Genomic DNA, 24,647 nt, shown 5'->3' on the forward strand with positions numbered 1-24,647 from the left:
CGTCTCCGCTCCATCCTTCAGGGAACGAGGGTTACCATACTTAACAAAGACATTTTTTTTTTCAAAATTCAGAAGTAAGAAATTACTCCTCATCCAGGGTTTTATATCGACTATGCATTCCATTATTTTTTTTTCTAATTGGTATGTTTCTCTGGGCCACGAAGAAATATGGAGTTGAGTATCATCAGCATAACAGTGAAAGCCTCTTTTAGGAGCTTAGATCGAATAGGGTCTAACATACATGTTGTTGGTTTAGATCCCCCTTCCTCAAATCTTACCCTGGAGGTCCAATGCACTGCAGAGTTTAGCTCCAACCCTGATTAATGTCACCTGTCTGCCATTTTCAAATGATCCCAAAGACATTGATTGGCATTATTAGCATGCTCAGGTGTGTTTGATTAGGGTTCGCACTAAACTTTGCAGGAAAGTGGATCTCGAGGTCCAGATTTGAGGATCCCTGGTTTAGATGATTTAACAAGTTTGTACAATTCTTCCTCTCCAGTGGTAGATAATGAGTGGAGCTGTTCCTCAGGGGATCTATAGTGCACTGTCTGGTGTGATACTGTAGCTGATGGCTGCATGGTTACAATTTTATCTGTAATAATATCAATCTTGGAAATAAAGTAGTTCATAAAGTAATTACTGCTCTGCTGTTGAGAAATGTCAACACATGTTGATGCTTTATTTTTCATTATATTAGCCACTGTATTGAATAAATACCTGGGGCTATGTTTGTTTTCTTCAAGAGAAGAGAAGTAACCAGATCTAGCAGTTTTTCATGTTTTTCTGTAGGTTAGGGTACTTTCTTGCCAAGCAATACAAAATACCTCTAGTTTAGTTTTTCCACCAGCTGCGCTCCAACTTCTTTAGGCTGCGAGTGTGCTCATTATACCATGGTGTCAGACTGGTTTCTTTAATCTTCCTTAAGCGTAAAGGAGCAACCATATCTAAATATAAATGCTAAGAGAGAGAGAGTCCATAGTTTCTGTTACATCATCAAGTTGAGTTTTTGGATGTGATAAGGAATTGAGATAAAGTAGAGTATGATTTTGACAATGAGTAGAACCTGACAGATGTTGTCTAACCCCAATAGAGTTCAAAATGTCTATGAATGCTGATCCCAATGCATATTTTTCATTATCAATGTGGATATTAAAATTACCTACAAACCTTGATTACATGTATAACCTGAGATGTTCCCCTTTAAGGGAACTCCAGATTGGATCCACTAGGGGACATTTGGGGGAATTAAATAACCACTACGCCATGCCCTGGTTTATGCCTAACCACCTGGTGAGGAAGCACCAAAATAGTGACAAACATATACTGATTACGGGGGAAGCCAAAGATGCCTGGGTGGCTAGAATAACTCAGAGGAAATGAGGAACCCAACCAGTCACAAATAATTAAAGCAGGACATCCATATAGCCAAGGGAATACAACTGTCCTCAGCCTCAAAGTATTCCTAATGGTAATGGGTCATATACTTAAAACCTATCACAGAGGAGACAGCCTAAGCATGGGAACTATCAACACACAGCAACTAACTTCTGATAAGTCTGCTATAAGTGGGCCGCCTACCAAATACCCTCTATCACAGCGGAGGCATCACCATGCTAAGCAAAAAGTGAACTTCAGGGGAACCCATCTACTTAGAGTGGAAGGGGCAACAGCCAGCACTAAGAAGTCCTAGTAACAGAGTGCTGACTATGAGCGTGTCTCTTCTCAGTCACCTTTCTGAGATCCCCTTTACTCTGCTTAGTGTCACGGCTTTAACATGCTCTACTCCTGGAAGATGGAGGAGCACGAGTGGCCACACTAGTCTTCTGGTCCTGTCTGCAATCCTCAGATTGGAATAGACCTGTCCTCTCAGAGGTTTTGGGAGATGATCTAGTTTGGCTAGGGAAGTACCTCTTAAACGCTACAGACTGTGCCTTCACCTCCTTCAATTTTTTAACCACTGCCTCAAAGGATGTGCCAAAAAGCCCAGAAGGGAAGAGAAGAAAAAGTTATTCATAACTTAATGACATTATACTGCTCAGAAAATTAAAACGGCTTGATTATTGAGACTGTTTATGTTGTTGGGGCATAAAAAAAGGAGTGAATGGATCTTTATCATTGTAGAGTGGTTGTGTCCACACACTTCTAAGATGAATAATATGCAAACAACATGTAAAAGTGAATTTTGCATCTGATGCCCCATTTAAGAAAGTGAACCTGTGGTAGAACCACATATTAACTTTAAATGCACACAAATACTCAGGAGATCATGTTGGCAAGAAATATTCTTGATTAGGCAAATAAAATACTTTTGTGTTTTGTCCTGTGAACTTTCTTTACAATGCCAAAGGAAAGGGTATGGAACATCTGCTGTTGTGCTTCTATTCTTCTTGTACGCTTTACAGAATGTAGTTGGACTTTTCTGAACTTGCATTGATCTTAAGTGAGTGTAAAACCAGCAAATGTCAGTGGACATTAATGAGACAGAGAGCAATGCTTTAGGAGATGAAAGAAAGAACTGGATGCCAAAGCGGCATCGCTTGAGAACAGACGACCTATTCTTTCCACTCCCATCTATTGTTTTGGCCACACTGTTTTTACGGAAACATATGAGGGACTTAATCCACTTAGATTAAGTGCCCTCACTAGAGTTTTAAACAGAGTTATGTTTGCAATACAGCGATTGCTCCAAATCGAAACGTTAATTTTAGCGTGTCAGCCAGAATTACGCAATTCCTGAACCATATAATTGTGATTTCAGTTTGGTTTTTATTTTTATTAGACTGCAAACATGGCATGGCACAGTAATTCAGCATTATGGTGACACATAAAACTGCAAATCTTTTACAGCAGGAGGAAGATGCATGAGTCCAGATGCTTTAAATGACTTGAATAACTCGCATCATGGGCCTTAGTGGATAAATGAGAAAAATACTTGTTCCAGCCTTTTTCCTTCAGTTCAGCATGATTTGCTTCCTCCCTGCCTTCTCTAGCAAGAGGTCACCTAACATCTGCGACAAGGTTTTAATCACTGTGTTAACTCAACATCACGCAATATGTTTCTCCAGTAATAGAATGTCTCCACTAATCTCAACCGGCTGTTCACGGTTTCTGTTTATATCTGCATATTCATCTGATAGGTAGCAGCCACTTAACAGGATCCTGGGAAGATCACAGGTACTCCCTGATACTGTGGTGAGACCACACATGCTGTAACGAGGCAGTTTCATTGTGCACTTTTTCTGACCTCCATCCTTTTCTATCCAAACTGACTGAAGTTGGCACAGCCATTATACTTTTTACAGTGTGAAATATGCAAAGTGTTCATAACCAGTGTTGCAATCATTGAGGCTACATGTTTGCATTGGTTTTGTTAGGAAACGCCCAGGAAAACTGTCAAACTGTAATTCCTCAACACGAATCTTGAGTCAAATGTTTTGCGTAAACCACATTTCTGCTCTGAAAATGTGAGTAACCATTTTACTTAATACTTAAAACACAGAGGCTTTTAGAAAGTTTTCATACCCTTGGTTCATAATATTGTGTGTTAAGCATCAATGACTGCTTGTGACATACTGTATATGTCACAGTTATGAGTCTCTCAGTTGGGTGGATCCCACTGTGGTTGAACCCAAATGTCTACTGAATGATAAACAACCAAATCATTTTCGTCATGACCAGTGTGCTGTCAAACTATGACAAAAGACTACAGACTGTCATTGATTCTTATTATACAGCTCACGATTAGGCTAGATAACAAAGGTCAGATTTTTTAACAGCTTGTACCAGCGCAAACTCTCTGTTGACGTTTAAAAAAAATAAAAAATAAAATACTGTCAGGATGTTCTGAAAACACAGTGAGAAATTAGTGATGAAAAGGCATGGATGCGGTTATATTTGTGGCTAATTTTACTTCATATACATTTGCAGGAGTTTTCTTTTCAGATGCAACATTTTTTGAGAGAAAAGTATTTAAAAGAATTATGCAACATAATTTACTAAAGTTTTTGGTAGTTTATTTATTTAAGTGATTTCTGTAAAGTCACTGGACTGATGCTGCCATGTGATTGTGTTGCAACTCAGTTTATTGATTTATGATGTATTATAGATTTAATAGTGATTGTTGAATTTAGTAACCAATCCTAATCACCAATCCAGGCCTCATGACCTGCCTGTTTTTGTGCCTGAAAATGTCTGTCTGGATTACAAACGGCTTTTCATTAACTAAATATTAATTCTTAGTTCTGTAGCTAATATGATTCTTGTGCATTAATTGTTATGTGGAGGGTAGGGATGAACTCAAACGCAGACAGGATGCACAAAACACAGGGTTTAATGAGGACAAAAGAGGAAAACAAAACCCACGAGGGGGAAAACAACGACTAGGGCAGAGACTAAATAATTTAACAAGACTGGGTTGACACGATAAACAAAGACTCTAAACACTAGAACACTAACTACAGATAAACTATAACAGGTATCACAACGTCTTCTTGAAAGAGCAACACAGAGTAACAATATATCATAGAAATAATGAACCGCACAGGACAGTGAACACAAGGGGATATAAATAAGAAGACTAATGAAGACACAACAGGTGGCACAGGTAAGGCAATCACGACAAAACTAGGATAACAAGGGGGCGGGGCAAGGGAACGAGACAACACAAGCACATGGCCCAACGACCAGGCCATGTGCTTGTACACAAAACACGGGCCTGTCATGATCCTGCCTCAAGAATAGAAGAAAATCAAGGACACGAGGGCAAAATCATGACATTAATGTGAATATTTTGTGGATGATTGTATTTCATGATACAGAAAACCTTATATCACAAGATGTAGGCTAAACTTATTGCTAGATTGATAGAAAAAAAAGTCTGTATTGCTAGATTCGTAGTATTAATACATTTGAAATTTCAAGAAAAAAAAAAGAGATATGAGTTCTGATCAACAAGATAAAAAAGTTGTGAGAAATAATTTCAGAATTGTGCATTATAAACTTGCTATTTTGAATATAAATATAAGTATCTTAATTGAGAGACGCTAGCTTAAAATTGTGAGATATAAACTTGGAATTGTAAGAAATACAGTCAGTATTGTGAAATAAAAAATGGAATTAATATATTCAATCATTCATTTATTCATTCTTTATTTTTATTTTTATTTTTCGGTGAAGGGATTTGGAATCAACAAAGTTGTTGTCTATTAACCCCAGATTTGCTTGACAGCTATGATTTCTCCACTAGTTTTTCTCTAAATTAAAACTTCTTCCTTGCGATATTGCTAACACAGTCCGACCAGCTGTAGCTAACACATCTCTGATTTACTCTGAATCTAACTGAAACATTCAAACACTTCAGATATAGCATGTGTAGAAATGAGAGCTGTACTCACAGTTCTCATAGCCCAGTGATAAATCTGTGTCTCCTCTGCTCTTAATGAATGAAAGCAGACTGCTCGCATGGACATGGTGTTCCTGCCTGCAGAACCCCTGGCAATGAGAGAGTGTTAACCAGTAGGGGTTAGCTGAGGTAATGTCTGTCCTGCCAGGCTGTACTTTAGCACAGCTGGGGTATTGGTATGGCTGTGAATACAGAGAGAAGACATTTAAAAGATCCCCTCAGAAGGTCAAATGTGTGTATACTAGAAGGTAAGCATGTTAGCTTGCAGGGCCAGATAGCATGATGTTCAGTACCACAAAAAAAATTAAAAAAAATAAACTAATAAACAATTCAACTCTTGCCGTATCATATAAACCACTCCTCTTCAGCAAAGATACACTCACATAGAGAGTGTCGGCCAATATTTTCTTCAAAATGTGTATATAAATGTGTCTCCAAAAACATCATGGTCAGCACTTATTGTAGGTTGCATTTTGTTTAGACTATTATAATGCTGGCTAACACAACATTGAAAATTGCAGTTTCTTACTCATTGAAAAATGGCCATTATCAACGCAGGCTCTCCCTGTATTTTTGTAAAACAAATATACCTATTACCTATACATACAATTCACTGCAGTTTTCAGCTGGAATGAACAATCTCAAATCCAGCCAAGAGTTGCATAATAAGGCAATGCGCGTCCAAACTTAAAACTAACATTAAGACTATGTAGTGTTGACCATTTCACAAACAGCCAAATGAGAGTGAGTAGCCCTTCAAGAGCATGCATTGCCATGTATGAACTCACAAAAACTTCAAGTATTTTAAACTGCTGTGCAGATCTCACAATATTAGTCAAAAAAAAAAAAAAAAAAAATATATATATATATATATATATATATATATATATATATATATATATATATATATATATATATATATATATATGCAAAATATTTTACCTTTAGGGGTTCCACAGCTTGAGCAGTTCACTCAGAGGGATACATTTGCACCTTCTTAAGGTTACATATTAGTACCTTAGACTAGCATTATGTACCCTTGCAGTGTTATTTTGTACTATTGCGGTTCTTTTATGATCCCTTTAGGGGTAAAGAAGGTACAAGTGTTCTTTTGAGGGTTCTGCCCAGTGACAAGCTGTTGTACCCCTAAAGGTAAAAAAGGAAACAGCCCACCTTTAAGTGCCAACACTCTACCGTATGGACATACAAAACTCCGGAAATATGCGACTCACGCAGCTTTGATGTCCACACATGCAAGGCCATGAGATTCGCTGTGCGCCGTGAATGGAATTGCAGCGACAGAAAGTTTTGTATTCTAAACACGTGTACCACAGACTACAGCTTTACATTGAGATTCCAACTCTGTCAAACCCAATGTCAGATCTCCAAGCACAGTCTCAGTCTGGACGGTAATTGCTCCACTGTGTAAATATAAGTCGTGTCAGATATAGCATGCACGTCTCAGCTCTAATTCGTCCAGGTCTTAAGCACCAAAGCAGATGTGGCTGATCATTTTGGACGTGTGCATAGATTTCCTTTCTGGGGCTTGTTGACTTCTTTTTACAGATTTTCCCCTTTAGGATTGCTGGAGTATGTGATAATTACTCGCAAAAACCTAAAACAGCCCTACGGGTGGCAGCTTTCCACCTTCCCAGTCATGGATTGGACTATTGATTTATTCTGATTATCAAAACATACAAAGATAGCATTTCGAGCCAAACCTCATACGGAAACATCAAAAAGAGTTTTCCTCCCCCTGCCTTCTGCCGTACCTATCAAAGCCTCTTATTTCCCTTCACTACTGAACATTCTCTTCGCTGAAAGCTGTCAGGGGGCCTGTGAAATCTTTCCCCGCTCATGCATTCCATGCATTTTTGTGTCAATGTGAGGGTAATGGACTGAGAGCCTGGCGGTGTAATACAGATAGTCATTCTTAAGCACTTTGTTGACCTTATGTCACCGCTAATAGTGTGAAGAAACAAACTGAACATGTCTCACACGGTTCCCAGACAATCCTGGCTTGTTTGTTTTCTGGCAGTTGTATGTATTTCAGAGCAAGACTGCTCTAAAAGAGTCACTTAGCTAATCATGGCCCATGCGGCAAGTGAGACACTTCTGTGTGTGCATGGCATCGCTATACAGTACTTCAGTACAATTAATGTTTAATACAAAAACAGTTGACCTCTTCTGGGTGCATGGGTTCAAGCAAATGGAACATAGCTGCAAAGATGTTCCATAAATTCTTCCTATATAATTCACACAAAATCATAACATCTCATGTTTACACAGTTCAAGAGCCTGAGGACAGTAATGGCTGCTCTTGAACAAAGGAAATGCTTTAGTTTTTGGTTTTGTTTTCTCTAACCAAATATATGTGTTCAGGTCCAGTGTGGTTCTGCTGGATTTATAGATTCGTAGAATAACCTCAACTGAAAGATTACAGTTTATAATTGAATGTGATGTGGTACTGTAGGTATTGCATGATTCTGTATCATATGATTTGTTTAAAAAATAAAAATAAAATTATATATATATATATATATATATATATATATATATATATATATATATATATATATACAGGTCCTTCTCAAAAAAATGAGCATATTGTGATAAAAGTTCCTTATTTTCCATAATGTAATGATAAAAATGTAACTTTCATATATTTTAGATTCATTGCACACCAACTGAAATATTTCAGGTCTTTAATTGTTTTAATACTGATGATTTTGGCATACAGCTCATGAAAACCCAAAATTCCTATCTCAAAAAAGTTCATATTTCAGCATATTTAAGCATATTTAATCCGACCAATAAAAGGAAAGTGTTTTTAATGCAAAAAAAGTCAACCTTCAAATAATTATGTTCAGTTATGTACTCAATACTTGGTCGGGAATCCTTTTGCAGAAATGACTGCTTCAATGTGGCGTGGCATGGAGGCAATCAGCCTGTGGCACTGCTGAGGTGTTATGGAGGCCCAGGATGCTTCGATAGCGGCCTTAAGCTCATCCAGAGTGTTGGGTCTTGCGTCTCTCAACTTTCTCTTCACAATATCCCACAGATTCTCTATGGGGTTCAGGTCAGGAGAGTTGGCCAATTGAGCACAGTAATACCATGGTCAGTAAACCATTTACCAGTGGTTTTGGCACTGTGAGCAGGTGCCAGGTCATGCTGAAAAACAAAATCTTCATCTCGATAAAACTTTTCAGCAGATGGAAGCATAAAGTGCTCCAAAATCTCCTGATAGCTAGCTGCATTGACCCTGCCCTTGATAAAACACAGTGGACCAAAACCAGCAGCTGACATGGCACCCCAGACCATCACTGACAGTGGGTACTTGACACTGGACTTCAGGCATTTTGGCATTTCCTTCTCCCCAGTCTTCCTTCAGACTCTGGCACCTTGATTTCCGAATGACATGCAAAATTTGCTTTCATCTGAAAAAAGTACTTTGGACCACTGAGCAACAGTCCAGTGCTGCTTCTCTGTAGCCCATTTCCTGCACACGCCTGTGCACGGTGGCTCTGGATGTTTCTACTCCAGACTCAGTCCACTGCTTCCGCAGGTCCCCCAAGATCTGGAATGGGTCCTTCTCCACAATCTTCCTCAGGGTCCGGTCACCTCTTCTCGTTGTGCAACGTTTTTTGCCACACTATTTCCTTCCCACAGACTATTTCCTTCCCACTGAGGTGCCTTGATACAGCACTCTGGGAACAGCCTATTCATTCAGAAATTTCTTTCTGTGTCTCACCCTCTCGCTTGAGAGTGTCAATCATGGCCTTCTGGACAGCAGTCAGGTCGGCAGTCTTACCCATGATTGCGGTTTTGAGTAATGAACCAGGCTGGGAGTTTTTAAAAGCCTCAGGAATCTTTTGCAGGTGTTTAGTGTTAATTAGTTGATTCAGATGATTAGGTTAATAGCTCGTTTAGAGAACCTTTTAATGATATGCTAATTTTTTGAGATAGGAATTTGGGGTTTTCATGAGCTGTATGCCAAAATCATCAGTATTAAAACAATAAAAGACCTGAAATATTTCAGTTGGTGTGCAATGAATCTAAAATATATGAAAGTTTAATTTGTATCATTACGTTATGGAAAATAATGAACTTTTATCACAATATGCAATTTTTTTTATATTTTATATTTTATTATATTAAAATATTTTATATTTTATTATATTTATTATATTTTTTTTATATATATATATACTTTTTAAAATGATTCATTATATGAGCAAGCACAAATAAGGCTTTATTGGTGCAAGCCTTTAAATTTGTAGTATTAAAATAATTTAATGGAAATAAACTGGTAAACATGGTAAAAGCACTTATTTTCAAACAGTGATTTAACAAGGTTTATAAGACATTGCATTTATAAATACAAACCAAACCAAACCCCAATGCATGATATTAATCGTATGTTTGAGGATGCTTTGATAATACTAACTAACTAAATGTTTTCCACAGGAAAAAATATTTATTTATTTTTTCCTGTGGTTTCTTGCTTTATACTATGATATGAGCTCTAAGCACTTTTACCATTGTGCATGATTTGTAAATTAATTCATTTTGAAGTTTGCATCTCATAACCAGCAGCAAATGTATGGCTTTTCTGATGAAGTATTCTTGCTCGTTACCTCACCCGATACAGCATTGCACTTGTGATGTGAATCACTCGAGTATGACTTCAGTGAAACCCAAGTCACTACTAAAGACTCAAAGACAAATGGCATGGTTGCTTTAGCAGATGTGTTTTTATCTCATGTTTGTTTTTTTTTTTTGTTTTTTTTCTCTATCGGATAGGTTTAATGTAGGTGGCATGTTATTTTTAAACACAATGGAGCATTAACCTTACCAGACTTTTCACTTTGAACTTCCCTTATGTGTACAAGAAGCAATGTAATGAAATGTTGCCAGTTTCAAGTTCTGTATCTGATAAAGCTGAACATACTATTAGTGTCACTGGTTGGACGTTTCACTTTTAGTGTTGCTAAACATGCAAGAATCAACATCACAACATTTTGCAGAAATGTTGCCACAGAAATGTTTTTTAGCTTGGCTTGTTTTTGTTTGATATGTATATACTGTATTTTTATGCACATTTTGTATAGCATAGCCTATACTAGCTCTCGTAGCCTTCAATTTGCAAATTTTTAGGGGACAACGTTAGGCAGAATGTGTAATAATACTTCATGATGCCTCACACAACCTTTCACCATATGGAACACTGGAATATTTACTATGCTTTGTTTTGACGGTCAACTTCAAGGGAGGTACAAGAGAAACACTATATCATACAGAACGTGGGCCTCTTGGACGAGAGGAAACTATGCATTCATTTAGGGTCAATCCATCATTGGGATTATTCAACACAGAACCTCTGCGGTCATACATGTACTCGGTGTAGACTTACCATTCCATTGTTTTCCATTTCATGACTGTCAAAAACATACAGAACTTCTTCTTTAGACATGGGGGCCACAAAGTGAAAGCAAAGGGTTTTGAGACCTTATAAAAAGACGTCTTGGCGTGGGCACACTTGAGGTGTTGGAATGCGAGCGGGAAACTTCCCTTGTATACAGTATGCTTTCTGGGAAAGAGGTTAAATCATTCGTTTGCTCAATCCTCCCTTTCTAGACCTCCCCTCTGTTGCCCATTTTTACTGTATCCTTGGGAAGCACAACGCAGACACGTTCTGCCGTTTTTATATGTATTTTAAAACATGTTAAAAACTGATGTGAGCCTACGACGTATGTTCATCTAGCTTCAGAGTTGCTCAAAGTGGAAGTGTCAAATGTTGTTTTTGCAGCTTGTTTTTTTTTTTGTCCACTTTGCCTCTTAGGTCATGCTGGAACGTCTCGGTTATGTGCATAACCCTCGTTCCCTGATGGAAGGAACGGGGACATTAGGTCGAACGACATATGGGGTCTCACTTGGGAGGCCAATCACCTCTGAATTTAAGAGAAAACGCCACTGAAAATTGGCTAGTGGATTTAACATACCTGAGCCACTCCCCGTGCCAACAGGTATAAAGGGTGACAGGTGCATCCACTCATTAGGTTTTATATTTAAATTTACATTTATTCTTTTTTTTTTTATCCAAAGCGACTTACAGATGAAGACAGTGGAAGCAATCAAAAACAAAAAGAGCAATGATATATAAGTGCAAGTCTCAGTTAGGTTAACACAGGACACGTTGCATGGGATTTTAAATAATATAATAAATAAAAAGAAAACAGAAAGAATAAAAAAAAGAAAAAAGAATAGAGCAAGCTAGTGTTAGAGGTCTTTGCACATACACACACACATACATATACAATTGCATAATAAATTAAAAGAAAATAGAATACAAAAAAGATTAGAAAGGTAGTTAGATTTTAATAGAATTAGAATAGTGAGTGTTAAAGTTAGAGGGTCAAATAAAGATGGAAGAGATGTGTTTTAAGCCGATTCTTAAAGATAGCTAAGGACTCAGCTGCTCGGATTGAGTTGGGGAGTTCATTCCACCAGAAGGGAACATTTAATTTAAAAGTCCGTAAAAGTGACTTTGTGCTTCTTTGGGATGGCACAGTCAAGCGACGTTCACTTGCAGAACGCAAGCTTCTAGAGGCACATAAGTCTGAAGTAACAAATTTAGGTAAATGGGTGCAGAGCCAGTGGTGGTTTTGTAGGCAAACATCAATGCCTTGAATTTTATGCGAGCAGCTATTGGAAGCCAGTGCAGATTGATAAACAGAGGTGTGACGTGTATTCTTTTTGGCTAATTAAAAATTAATCTTGCTGCCACATTCTGGATTAATTGTAAAGGTTTGATAGATTTGGCTGGAAGACCTGCCAAGAGGGCATTGCAATAGTCCAGCCTGGACAGAACAAGAGCTTGAACAAGGAGTTGTGCAGCATGTTCCGAAAGAAAGGGCTTGATCTTCTTGATGTTGAATAAAGCAAATCTGCAGGATCTGACAGTTTTAGCAATGTGGTCTGAGAAAGTCAGCTGATCATCAATCATAACTCAAAGGCTTCTAGCTGTTTTTGAAGGAGTTATGTTTAAAGTGCCTAAGTTAATGGTGAAATTGTGATGGAACGATGAGTTTGCTGAAATCACAAGCAGTTCTTCAGTGGCTCAGGTATGTTAAATCCACTAGCCAATTTTCATTGGCATTTTCTCTTAAACTCAGAGATGATTGGCCTCCCAAGTGAGACCCCATATGTCATTTGACATAACTCGTAGTGACCGACAGATAGGGAAACTGATTTTAGCAAATGACTGTTATCAATATTTCCTCAAAAGCTGACTTTTGTTGTTTGTTAAACTGCTCTTCACAGGAAATGCATCACATTTATTTATTCAGTGGAGCATGCAAGCAAATGTTCAACAGAATATTCATACTAATGTTATAAAACCAAACTGAATGGTGAGTGGCAATGACTTTGAAGTAAAAAAAAATTCCAAAACAAAAAAGTTAAGTCATTGACACCAAAGGTTCTTGTGTTCCTGCTGAATTGCCACACCAAATAACTTAGAAGATTGAAATGTAACATACTGTACAAGTCATTGGGAATACTGTTATTATGCATTTTGTCATGTTTTATCATCTTTTATGTATTTTAATTAGTGGTGGGCTGTTATCGGCATTAACGTGCTGCTTTAAGGGGAGACTCTTATCGGGCAATAAAATAAATATCGCCGTTAATCTATTCTCAAAGTTGGGTTGAGAGCTGGGTCTATACTAGGCTAGCTATGATGACTTTCACCTTGATATTTTAGCACAGATGTATACCTAACAGAATTGCACTGTAGGGGGCGAGGGAGTCTTTGAACCTGTGCATGCCTACTGTGAAATAAATTATCACATCAAATGTGACGTGCTAACATGGATGCAGCTGGAGCCGCTGATTTTGCTTCAGGGATTTTTTAAATTTTTTTAAGAAGCTTCCCAATGGAAACCTAAACAAGACCCACGCCTGTTTCACACAAAATCCGTCTGCAGTGCGTATGCAGTCTGTGTGCATTACGTATGTGGTGCTGAAGCAGCACGGACTCATACTCATTGTGCTTTCACACAGGACACGTTTGCAGTCCGCTATTTGGTACATAAACTACCGCTGCACTGCTGCAGACGGCTGCAGACGAAACGCTCCTGGAACGCACTGACGGACCGCAACCACATGAACACTGGAATCCGTTAACATGAAAAAAAAGAAAAAAAAAAGAAATGCTTACGCACTGCAGACAGATTATGTGTGAAACAGGCATAAGTTTGTTTGCACCTTGTGCACTGTGGAATTCGTTTACAGCTTTCTCAAGCAGTTTGTGATGCATTTTGGAAACAGGAGATGAGCTCCTGGTCTAATGCACCACCTGTCTTGAGAAACCCATTCTAAAATAATTACTTTGTCATTATTATATTTGGGTAGCACACATATTCTGAATGCCTTTGACAGAATTCAAGTGAGCCATTTAAATCTAGATGAATCTAGATTAATTCCAAGATTACAGTGAGATTAATCTAGATTAAAAAATAATTAATTTAAAATTAATCTATGCCCACCACTAATTTTAATATTGTTTTAACTATGTGAAGATGTTTTAACTATATGATATCATCTGAAATTATTGATTACTGTATAACATTCACTTTGCAAAAATTCACTTTGCAAAAATTCTTTCACAGATATTGAAAAGTTTCGGCTGCAGGCATATTATTATTAAAACTAAAATGAAAACTAAAACAACAGAAATATCACTTGAAATAAAAAAATAAATAAATAACTTAGTATTCATCTTATTTTATTTCAACTATTTGCCAAGACATAAATTCTCATTTTGGTACTTGAAGAACTAAAATAACTAAAACTGAAATGTAAATTATAAGAACTATACTACAAAAAAATGATGATAAGATAAATAAATAAATAAATAAATAAATAAATAAATAATCAATCAATTAATAAAAAAATAACTAATTCTAAATATTAATACAAAAATATAATAGTATATCAATGATATTACAAAAGCATTGGTCATCTGTTCATACCAGGCTTAAACCAGCCATGATACCTGCACACACAAACACACACGTTTGTTTTTTGTGAAAAGTGGGTTCATCCCATAGGCGATATAGTTTTTATACTGTACAAACTGTATATTCTATCACCATACACCTAACCCTCACAGGAAACTGTGCATTTTTACTTTCTCAAAAAAAAAAAAAAAAAAAAAACTCATTCTGTATGATTTATAAGCGTTTTGAAAAATGAGGACATGGGTTATGTCCTCATGAGTCACCCTCTCCTTGTAATACCTGTGTCATACCCATGTCATTATACAGAGTTGTGTCCTGATATGTCACAAAAACAATAGCACACACACACACACACAATAATTGGCGGATGCTCAAATCCACTATAATAAAAAAAAAAAAGGATATTGTTTTTGTTTCATGGAATGTAGTTTTTAGGTGATGTTTAAACTTTATATATATATATATATATATATGAAATTTAGCCAGAAATTACTCACCCTAAAGTCATCCTAGGTGTATATGACTTATGAGTTATTTTAAAAATTTTCTTTGATCTTTCAAGCTGTTTGATACCATTAATAAAAAGCTCATCCATTGAAAAAAAAAAAAAGTGTCTCACACGGCTCCGGGGTGTGAACAAAGGCCAACTGTAGTGAATCGATTTGCTATTGTAAGAAAAATATCCGTATTCAAAACTTAATAATCAGTTAAATATAGCTTGGACTCACAGTTGTAAATTGTCATAAGGGAATGATGTATGAGGTCAGATTTGTGTATGTGACACTCAGAAGTGACACACGCGGAAACTCATGGACACCAATTAGAAGTACAAAACAAGGATTTGTAAAGAAGAATGTCACAGGATTTCAATATTAGTCAAGAGGGGACTGGTTTTCCTTTGCTGAAGTAAAGAAACTTTGCCTCCTTTGCTCCTGTAAACAAACATTAGTTTTCACGAGACTCACCGGTGCATTCACAAAGCTGACCTTATGTCGTTCCCCCGGAACTGCTTCCATTTTACCACAGTGAGCACAAGCTAGATTAAAGTGATTACGCTTTGAATATGGATATTTTCTCACAAAAACTTTTGTTCACCCCCCGGAGCCATGTGATACATTTATATTTTTTTTTTTTCATGGATGTGCTTTTTAATAAACTTCTCATGGACGAATGGAGTGCAACACCCACTGAGTGGCATCAAACAGCTTGAAAGATCAAAGACAATTTTTAAAATAACTCTGACTGGATTCATATGAAAGAAGAAAGTCATATACACCTAGGATGACTTCAATGGGAGTAATTTATAGGCTAATTTAAATTTTTGGGTGAACTAACCCTTTAAAATAAATGTCCTTCTGTCTATTTCTGTGTTTCTCAGGAGAGGTTCTGAGCCTCATGGATGATCTTTTCTCGGGTCTGGGCTCATCATGTGTGGTAGCAGGACGCAGAAGTGGAGAGCATCCTCACAGTATGATCTACTCTCTCATTTTCAAGTGCCTGGAGCCGGACAGCCTTTATAAGTAAGAGCCACAGCAAACATCAACGTTCAACAAAGATTGTAAAAGGTGCTTTGTGTTATGTTAGTACATGAAAAAGTTAGTTGCTTTTCGGGATATTAAAATGATTATTTCTATACCAGCCTAAAGGGATAGTTCATATCAAGGGATGAACTCTGCAGTGAATGTGTGCTGTTAGAATAAGAGTCCAAACAGCTGATAAAAATCACAATAATCCACACCACTCCAATCTAGGGAAGGATTTTCACGCACATTTCGTCAGTAAAGCTGGTTCCCTGATTAGCGGTAAATCACCATCACCTGCTTTCAAATGGAGCGGCATTTAATAGACAGAGCCATAGATCACTGACAAGCTTCGCAATATCGTTTTCATTATCGCAGATGAATCGCCTGCGATAATGAATTCAATATTGCGTAGCTTGTCAGTGATCTATGGCGCTCTCTCTCTCTATCTATCTATCTAGCTATATATATATATATATATGTATATGTATATTAGTGGTGGGCATAGATTATTTTTTTTTTTTATCTAGATTAATCTCACTGTAATCTTGGAATTAATCTAGATTCATCTAGATTTAAATGGCTCATTTAAATTCTGCCAAAGGCATTCAGAATATGTGTGCTACCCAAATAAAATAATGACTAAAAGTAAGTCTTAGAATTGGTTTCTCAAGACAGGTGGTGCATTAGACCAGGGGCTCATCTCCAGTGCGTATGCGTTTCATATTTTTTTACACACCCATGTTAACGGATTCCAGCATTTACGCGGTTGCGGTCCGTCGGTGCGTTCCAGGAGCGTTGAGTCTGCAGAAGTGCAGCGATCGTTTACGCAACGAGTAGAGGACTGCAAACGTGTCCTGTGTGAAAGCACAATGAGTATGAGTCCGTGCTACTTCTGCACCACATACGAAACGCACACGGACTGCAGACGGGGTATGCGTGAAACAGGCGTGCGTCTTGTTGAGGTTTCCATTAGGAAGCTTCTTAAAAAAAAAAAAAAAATCCCTTAAGCAAACCCGGCGGCTTCAGCTGCATCCATGTTAGCACGTCACGTTTGATGTGGTAATTTCACAGTGGGCATACACACAGGTGCGAAGACTCGTTCTCGCCCCCTACAGTGCAATTCGGTTAGCGGATACATCCGCTCATATTTTTTTTTTTTTTATTATTATTTTTTTTTTGCTTCTGGCTTCTTTTGTAATTCATAATAGTGAAAAAGTCCAGCTCCTGTTGTCCTCTCACATCAATATCCACCAACATATGATTGATCTGTTTTGGCTTGTAAACAGTGCTTGATCTGTGCAGATTTCTCTCCTGTTCCAAATAAGACCACTTTTTTCATGTATACAATAATATGAAGCAACGGTTTGTAGTTAAAAACTTCTTAATGCTGAATATGTTTCCTACAAATTATGCAACGTCTGGCTTCATGTGACGTCAGTTGATGGACTGGAGTGTTGTGGATTACTTGTGGATTATTGTGATGTTTTTATCAGATGTTTGGACTCTCATTCTGACAGCACCCATTTACTGCAGATACAATGCATGGCAGGGAGCTAGAGGACGCAGTGTCTCGTTCCCTACTCAGGGAACCATGGCTACATGCGTAACCTTAGATGTTCCATTTTAAGGCAACTTCAAACTGCATCCTCTAGGGGGCAGTTTACCCATGCCGCTATGCTGAGGGGAGTGCAGGCCAGAATCATGGCGAGCACTAAGTACCAACTCTACCATTCCCATGGGAGTTGCCCCTGGACGTTTAGACGGCTGTCTGTGACAGTACCCCTTATGGCCAAAGGCCTAAGCTACATACCCAACTTAATTGTTATGGCCTCAGCCCAGGGTAGAGCTGAAGGCTTGGAATCAGAAAGATTCCTTTAAAGTGATACAGCATAGAATCTAGCATTTTAAACTAAGTCTTGCCTGTCACACAGGGGCTACCGCTAGCTTTCGCATAAGCTTGCTGAAGGAGCTGTCTCAAAAGATCCCTAGTAGAAGCACCCTGTTTAGATAGGTATCCGAGGATACATGGGTGGAGTAGCGCCCAAGATCAATGGGGCTTTTACCAGCTCAAGAAAGGGCACAAAGCAACGGCGTGAAGCCCTCACCATATAAGATTTTAGAAAGAACGCAGAATACTATGGAAATAATAGTGGAGCACTCTGGGGAAAAAAACAAAGAACTCTCATATGAGAGGAGAACTCTGAGCTCAGAGCAGCGGGCTCATAGGCGACACTTCTTGGAAAAGGGGAGCACTGCTAAACTATCACAAGAATCGCCCAAATAACCCCTCATGTTGAGGGAAGCAATGCTTGAAGTGTATAAAGAAATACAAACTGGGTGAATGAAGCCCAAGGAACCAAGGTCTAATCATCTCAAGAAAGGGAACGAGGTGAAGCACGTAACCCTTACTATACAGGATTTCAGAAAGTAGTCTTGAATGCACACTTACCAATTACGCGGATTTCAGAAAGTGCGCAAAGTATTTGCATTCACACTGTGGTTTTCAGAAAGTACACAGAGCTTAGCATGTGTACCTAAAGGTTCCTAAGCGTCGCAGAAGTGCTGAACCGCATGGGAGAGGCAAGCTCAAAGTTAGATATAACATCATCTTCCTGAGGCTTTTTCTTGTCCGCCGACTTTACGAGCTTGAAAGGGAAAGTCCTTCTTTAAACCATTCAGACAGATCCATCTGAAATTCTGACAAGCTCATTCTCTACTGTGCCTCAGCAGCGGCCGGTCCTGAACCGCGAGAAGATGGCCGCCTTTTTCCTTTTTTTCCTCGGAAAGAGAGACAACACGAGCGGAGCTTTTTCATTGAAAAAACACTCACAATGCATGCAGATTGCCTCCTCAAAGACATCGCGTCTGTGCTCTGTACCCAAACAAATTACGCAAAGATTGTGTGTGTCATCGGGTGTCAAATAACACCGACACTGATGCACACATTGTCTAAACCCTTGCTAGTAGTCGATATGATAGACAGAGAAAGATCACTCTTACCAGTTCTTTCAGATGCACGCTTCAAACAGAACAGTCAGTGAAGACGAAGAAGAGAATGACGTGTTCTCCAATTGCCTGTTTATAGTTGTGCCCGTAGTGACGTCCGAGGCTGTTGCCGGCCAGCAAGTCACCATAGTGCCCCCTAGAGGACGCAGTTTGAAGTTCCCTTGAAAGGGAACCATGAATCTGTGCACAAAATCTGCATTTGAACAAACACAGATACAAATAAACACGGACCCACTTTATATTAAGTGGCCGACATTTTAATTAATAATTTAGTACAATGTACTTATTGTGTACATACATGTTTTTACATTGTACTTATATTTAAAAAAACTACATGTAATTACATCTGTATTTAATTTCTGTAATTACATTTATAATTAAACTGTTGACCCATACTTTACAACTTAACCCACTCTTAAACTTACCCACACCTCCAACCCTCTCCCTAACCTTACCCCTATCCCACCTCAATAGCAGCAAAAGTGTTTTACAATACAATATGAACACAATAAGTACATTGTACTTATTTTTTTTATGTAAGTACATAGTAGTTAAGGCCACCTAATATAAAGTGGGACCATAAACACAGATACAAACACAAGTACAGCTGGCTTGGGAGATCTAGGGCCCGTTTCACTAAGCAGGTTCAACCAACTCTGAGTTTAAACTTGAACTTGAAACTTGAGTTTTCAGTTACAGAACAGCTGAAATTAGTTGGTTTAATCAACTCTATATTGACTGACTCTGAGTTAAGTACGTAAACCACAACTATAAAAAGCCATTATCAATGGAGTACCGATATTAGGATTCACCATGGCAACAGCTCCCGCCAAAAAGCCGTCTGCATACTTCAGACTCAATACAAATAAAGTTCTTATCAGTGTTATAATATCACAGGTGGCAGAACGTAAGTTTAATGAACTAATAGCTAATCATGTTATGGTATCTCATGGGCAAAAAAAAAATAAAATAAAAAATAATAATATTAATATTTAAGTGCATTTTTCTTATTTTACAAATGATCTGCCAATAGAGTAAGAAAAATACTGCAGTGGCTATTTACACTAAGTGGAATTAACATACTTTCTTAGCTATATATCCTATTTACAGTAGGCTAAGTGAAAATTAGCTCTAGATGCTATTTACAGAAAAACTGTACAGTGAAAATCATGATATATGATATATATAATCATGATATATTCATTTTACCATGTGAAAGTAGCAGTTCTTTGCAACAGGCTAAGTGTAAATAATAGACGCTAGTTATACTTTATACTGGCAGATACATACTAGGCCCATGTGCACCTCAGTATTGTTATACATTAACGGGATGCAATAATAACAGATTGTAAATGGTTATATTTATTACAATTATAAATAGTTGCATCATTATTAAACACTCATTATAGGCACTTTACTTATGTGACGTGATGGGAAAAGTGAGAAGAATGAGCTCTGCAAAAGCCGGACTCTAACCCAGTCAATCGCGTTACAAGCTAGTTTTAAGTGCCCAAAACATCTACACCATTGAAGCCGTTATTCACATGTGTCGTATTTAACCTTATGTGTCGATGGAGGGCGGAGTTACAGTACAGTAGATTTGCACTTAGTAATGGACACTCCGAATAATCTTGTTTTCCATTTCCATCCCCCATCCCCCCCCCCCCCCCCCCCCCCAACAAACAAGACTGAGTATCTACTAATTCTTATATAGAAAAATCTATCTTTATTTATTTATTTATTTTTTTATATTAGTACTTTGGGGGGAGAGGAGACTGAAAGAAACTCTGGGTTTACCGAAGAAAACCTGCTCAAGACCATTATTATCCTGACTATTATTAGAGCAAGGTTAAGAACAAATCCATTTATGCATCACATGTGTTTTATGGTACCATGTATTTATTTAAGAGAAGTCCCTGTGCATTTAAATGATCCACATAATTATTAGTTATTATTAAATCACTTCCTTCTGATTATATTTTCCCAATAAATGTTTCTTTTTAGTTTGTGATGGAACATTGATTCAATGATGTTGCAGAAAATAATTTTAATTAGCCATGTGCAAATAATATTGTTGTTGTGACTCCATTGATTCTGTTGATTCTAATTCATTAAGACAGATAAAATTGTTAGCTCAGTAATAATATTTTTAATACTGTTGTTGCCATTTTGGTTTCAATCGTCTTTGGTTTAAATTTGGCTTTGAGGATACTTACAGTTCGGCAATGAAGACATGGAGACATGGAGAAAGAACAAGCACTGCTGTGTCAATGTCTTTCCATTTTCATCATAAGCAAGTGTGACTCGACAAAAATATTTGCTCTGGTGGCGTGGCGTTTCTGTGCCACATCCTGTTTTTGGTGCTCATTCAAAGCAGGTTGTGATTTGTTTGGAATATTGTTTGGAACATTTCTCTTGTCTTTCTTTTCATGGAGGAGAACCACAGCTGAGTCTTATTAACACCAGTGCATTGTGGACTCAACGGCACCAAGTTTTGCAATGGACAATAACAAGATCACACTGAATCATTCTGATTTGAGAATCATCCTCATATGTTAAAATGGAAGACTTCAGCATTAATTTCAACATTTATGGTAAAAACAAATCTTTTTAGATGTGTAACAAGCAGGATAATGTACATCCAGCCGTTTGTTATCTCAGAATAAACCACTTCAGGTTTATACAAATCCTGATTACCCTGTTGGGATTTATTCTGAGATAACAACCAGCTGGATATTCATTATCCCTTACATAAGAATCATCCGGATTTACATTATCTTGCTTATCACACACCTACTTGCTACATAAGTAGATAATCAATAAAATATTGACTTGTTGAAATATTTTATTAGATCTTTAATTGCAAAGCTTCCACAAAATAAAAGAAAAAAACAGCTCCTACAAACATTGAACCATACAATGTCATACAATGTTGAGACAAAAAAATAAATAAATAACATTTTAAAATCTTACCTGTTTATTATGTTAAATTCATGACACTGTACAAAAAAAAGTTCCTGGCAACAAGACAAACAGACCTACAATAATACCACAGGATCATTATTAATATCAAAGTCCTCCAGTTTAATAGTGAATAAAGTTAATAACTGAGGCACAAGATGACAGCAGCTATGTTCCAATGAAACCAGCAAGAGTGCGGCGTTGTGTTATGAAAGACATGAAAGTAGCCCCGGCCTCAAAAACTCGGATGAGCGTGTGTAATTCCTTGTTGCTAAAGATCACAGTTGTTATCGGAGAAAAACACACCTTAGAATCCTGCAACTGACCAATCAGAATCAAGTATTCCAGAGAGCCATGTAATAAAGCAAGATAATAATAATAAAAACTGCATATAACAACCAATTGTAAGTAATTGGTAGAATTTTAAAACTAATACAAAACCTGACCGGGTAGTCTGTCTTGAGATGATATAATTGGGCTGATGTGATCATATTTCTAAGCTCTATTAAACACGATGGCTGCTGCATCTTGAACCAATGGGAGCTTATTAATCGAACCAGCAGGTAGAACCATGAGTAATACTTACTTATGTTTTGACGGTTGTCACGACAGAGCTGGCTTTTGTTCATTAAATGGGTTTTATAAAAGACCAAGAGTTAGAATAATGATATTGAGGATTGATTAGAGATTAAAACAATAGTCATTCTGAAGAAAACACAAATGTGGACTGCAACTGTAGTCTCTGACCTGCAAGTGAGGAATCAGCACAAATGTGATACATTCAGTCTGGATGCTTTGGAAGGACAAATCCTTCCAACACTGACCTGAATGGTCCTAAGACCATCGGAAAGGAAATTTATGTGGTTTGGATATGGTGTTAAAGTTCATCAAGTGTGGTATTACCCATTGATATTTCTCTAAGTTGTTTATACAGCTCTTTTTTGGAGAGGACCCAGACAAGTAATAAAATAGTTTTTTCTTTGTTGGGACTCTCGTGTCAGAACATGGTTTTCTCATGAACATGATGAACCGCAGCAGAGTCAAATTAAATTTTTGAGCCACCTTCTTCCAGACTGTCTGTAGAGGATGAGGGGTTCAAGAACATTGTGTACATTTTAGTTATTTCCTAAATGTTGTGTGATTTTCCATCTCATTGCCACCTTGGTCCCTCACCAATGTTCCCCAGGCTTTTGGTTCATTTAAAGGAATTTTTCACTCAGAAAAGAACATTTTGTCATTATATATATATATATATATATATATATATATATATATATATATATATATATATATATATATATATATATATATATTCATATAACATACGTGACATTTAAATTATTCATTTTAGCAGATGATTTTATTCAAAGAAATTGTTCTTCTTGATTACTTATGCTGCACACAGATTCCAGAAATGCATTAATGCTACCAATTATAAATATCTAAAATATACACTCCTTTTTGCAGGTTTTATGAAGGTAAATTGAAGATTTTTGGAAGACTCTTTTAAAATAAATTTTAATAAAATAAATTAAAGGGGATGCAATACATCAATGTGTTCTCTAAATGTAAATGTCTAGGGAGAACATAACACATCATTAATATAATTTCACAGAAAATTCTACTTCCAAACCACTCTCCATTAATTTTAATTCATTTTTAAGTATTTATCTTCCATGTTTTTGTCTTGTTTTCCAGAGAAAATATTTAAACATTGCATTTATCTCCTCTGCATAATCCTGAATGAGTGGATGGATGTACCACCTTATGTATGTATGGAGGAGTGGCATAGCATGCAAAATCCACTAACCAAATTCCATTGGCTTTTTCTCCTAAACTCAAAGGTGATTGGGGCTAATAAGTAAGACCCCTTAAGTCGTCTTGACATAACAACTATGTTCCCGCCAACAGGGAATGTATTGGTTATGTAAGTAACCCTTGTTCCATGAACGAGGGAACAGAGACGTCACGTCGGTGACAGACAAATTGGTATGTCACTTAGAGAGACCAATCTAGTTTGAGTGTAAATTAAACAAGCCAAAGGAAATTGGGATGTGATGATTGCATCCAGCTGCCGTTAGTCACTCTCAACGTCATCTGTCACCAACAAATTGGGGTCCCTACCAAAGTACCAAGAATGCTGCCACTTCCAGTGTCCTGTGTGAGCCTCCTGTGCACCTTTTTGTTGCAGACCATGGCTTGCAAAAGAAGACCAGTCACTGTTGTCATAGCACTACCACTCAGTGAAACTGGATAACACTGGGAAAACGTACCCGAACCACTTGGGAAAGGAATGTTGTGGAAGCCCCATCCTTCCTGAGTGAGGTTTTAGAAGCACTTACACATATGAACAACCATTTAGGTGCATATGGAAGATTAGAGGTGATTATAACCAACTTGGAAATGGAAGAAGTCTGCCAGGGAAAACATGGGCTCTGAGGCTATACCTTGGATATACACATATGGGATCAATTTAGTCGCTACATATGGAACCCAGCCCTCTACCGGTTCTCAATGATTCATTGAGTGAGGGCCTGGTGCCGGAAATTCTGCCACTTCTGGCTGCCGAGGGGATGGAGGAGTTTGACAGGGTCTACAGAACAGACCCTCTGGAGTGGTTTTAGCAAGCTTTGTCTGGTTTATGTACCATCTCAAGGCTCGGACATAGCAAAGCTAGGGCTGGGACTGCCTCCTCCGGGGGAAGCACTTGCAGGTTCACTACCGGATCCC

At 37.6% G+C, this 24,647-nt stretch overlaps 1 protein-coding gene across 2 annotated transcripts in view; it reads left to right on the forward strand.

The window, feature by feature from the left end:
- LOC127989645 (astrotactin-2-like) overlaps positions 1-24,647 on the forward strand; it is a 463,909-nt gene that overhangs the window by 415,561 nt on the left and 23,701 nt on the right. For both annotated transcript variants that reach the window (XM_052591441.1, XM_052591440.1), the window contains one exon: positions 15,806-15,947. In XM_052591441.1, the coding sequence (XP_052447401.1) occupies positions 15,806-15,947 (142 nt within the window). The remainder of the gene's footprint in view (positions 1-15,805; positions 15,948-24,647) is intronic.

Source organism: Carassius gibelio, chromosome A5 (genome assembly GCF_023724105.1).
Source record: "Carassius gibelio isolate Cgi1373 ecotype wild population from Czech Republic chromosome A5, carGib1.2-hapl.c, whole genome shotgun sequence".
In the NCBI taxonomy this organism is placed as follows: Eukaryota; Metazoa; Chordata; class Actinopteri; order Cypriniformes; family Cyprinidae; genus Carassius; species Carassius gibelio.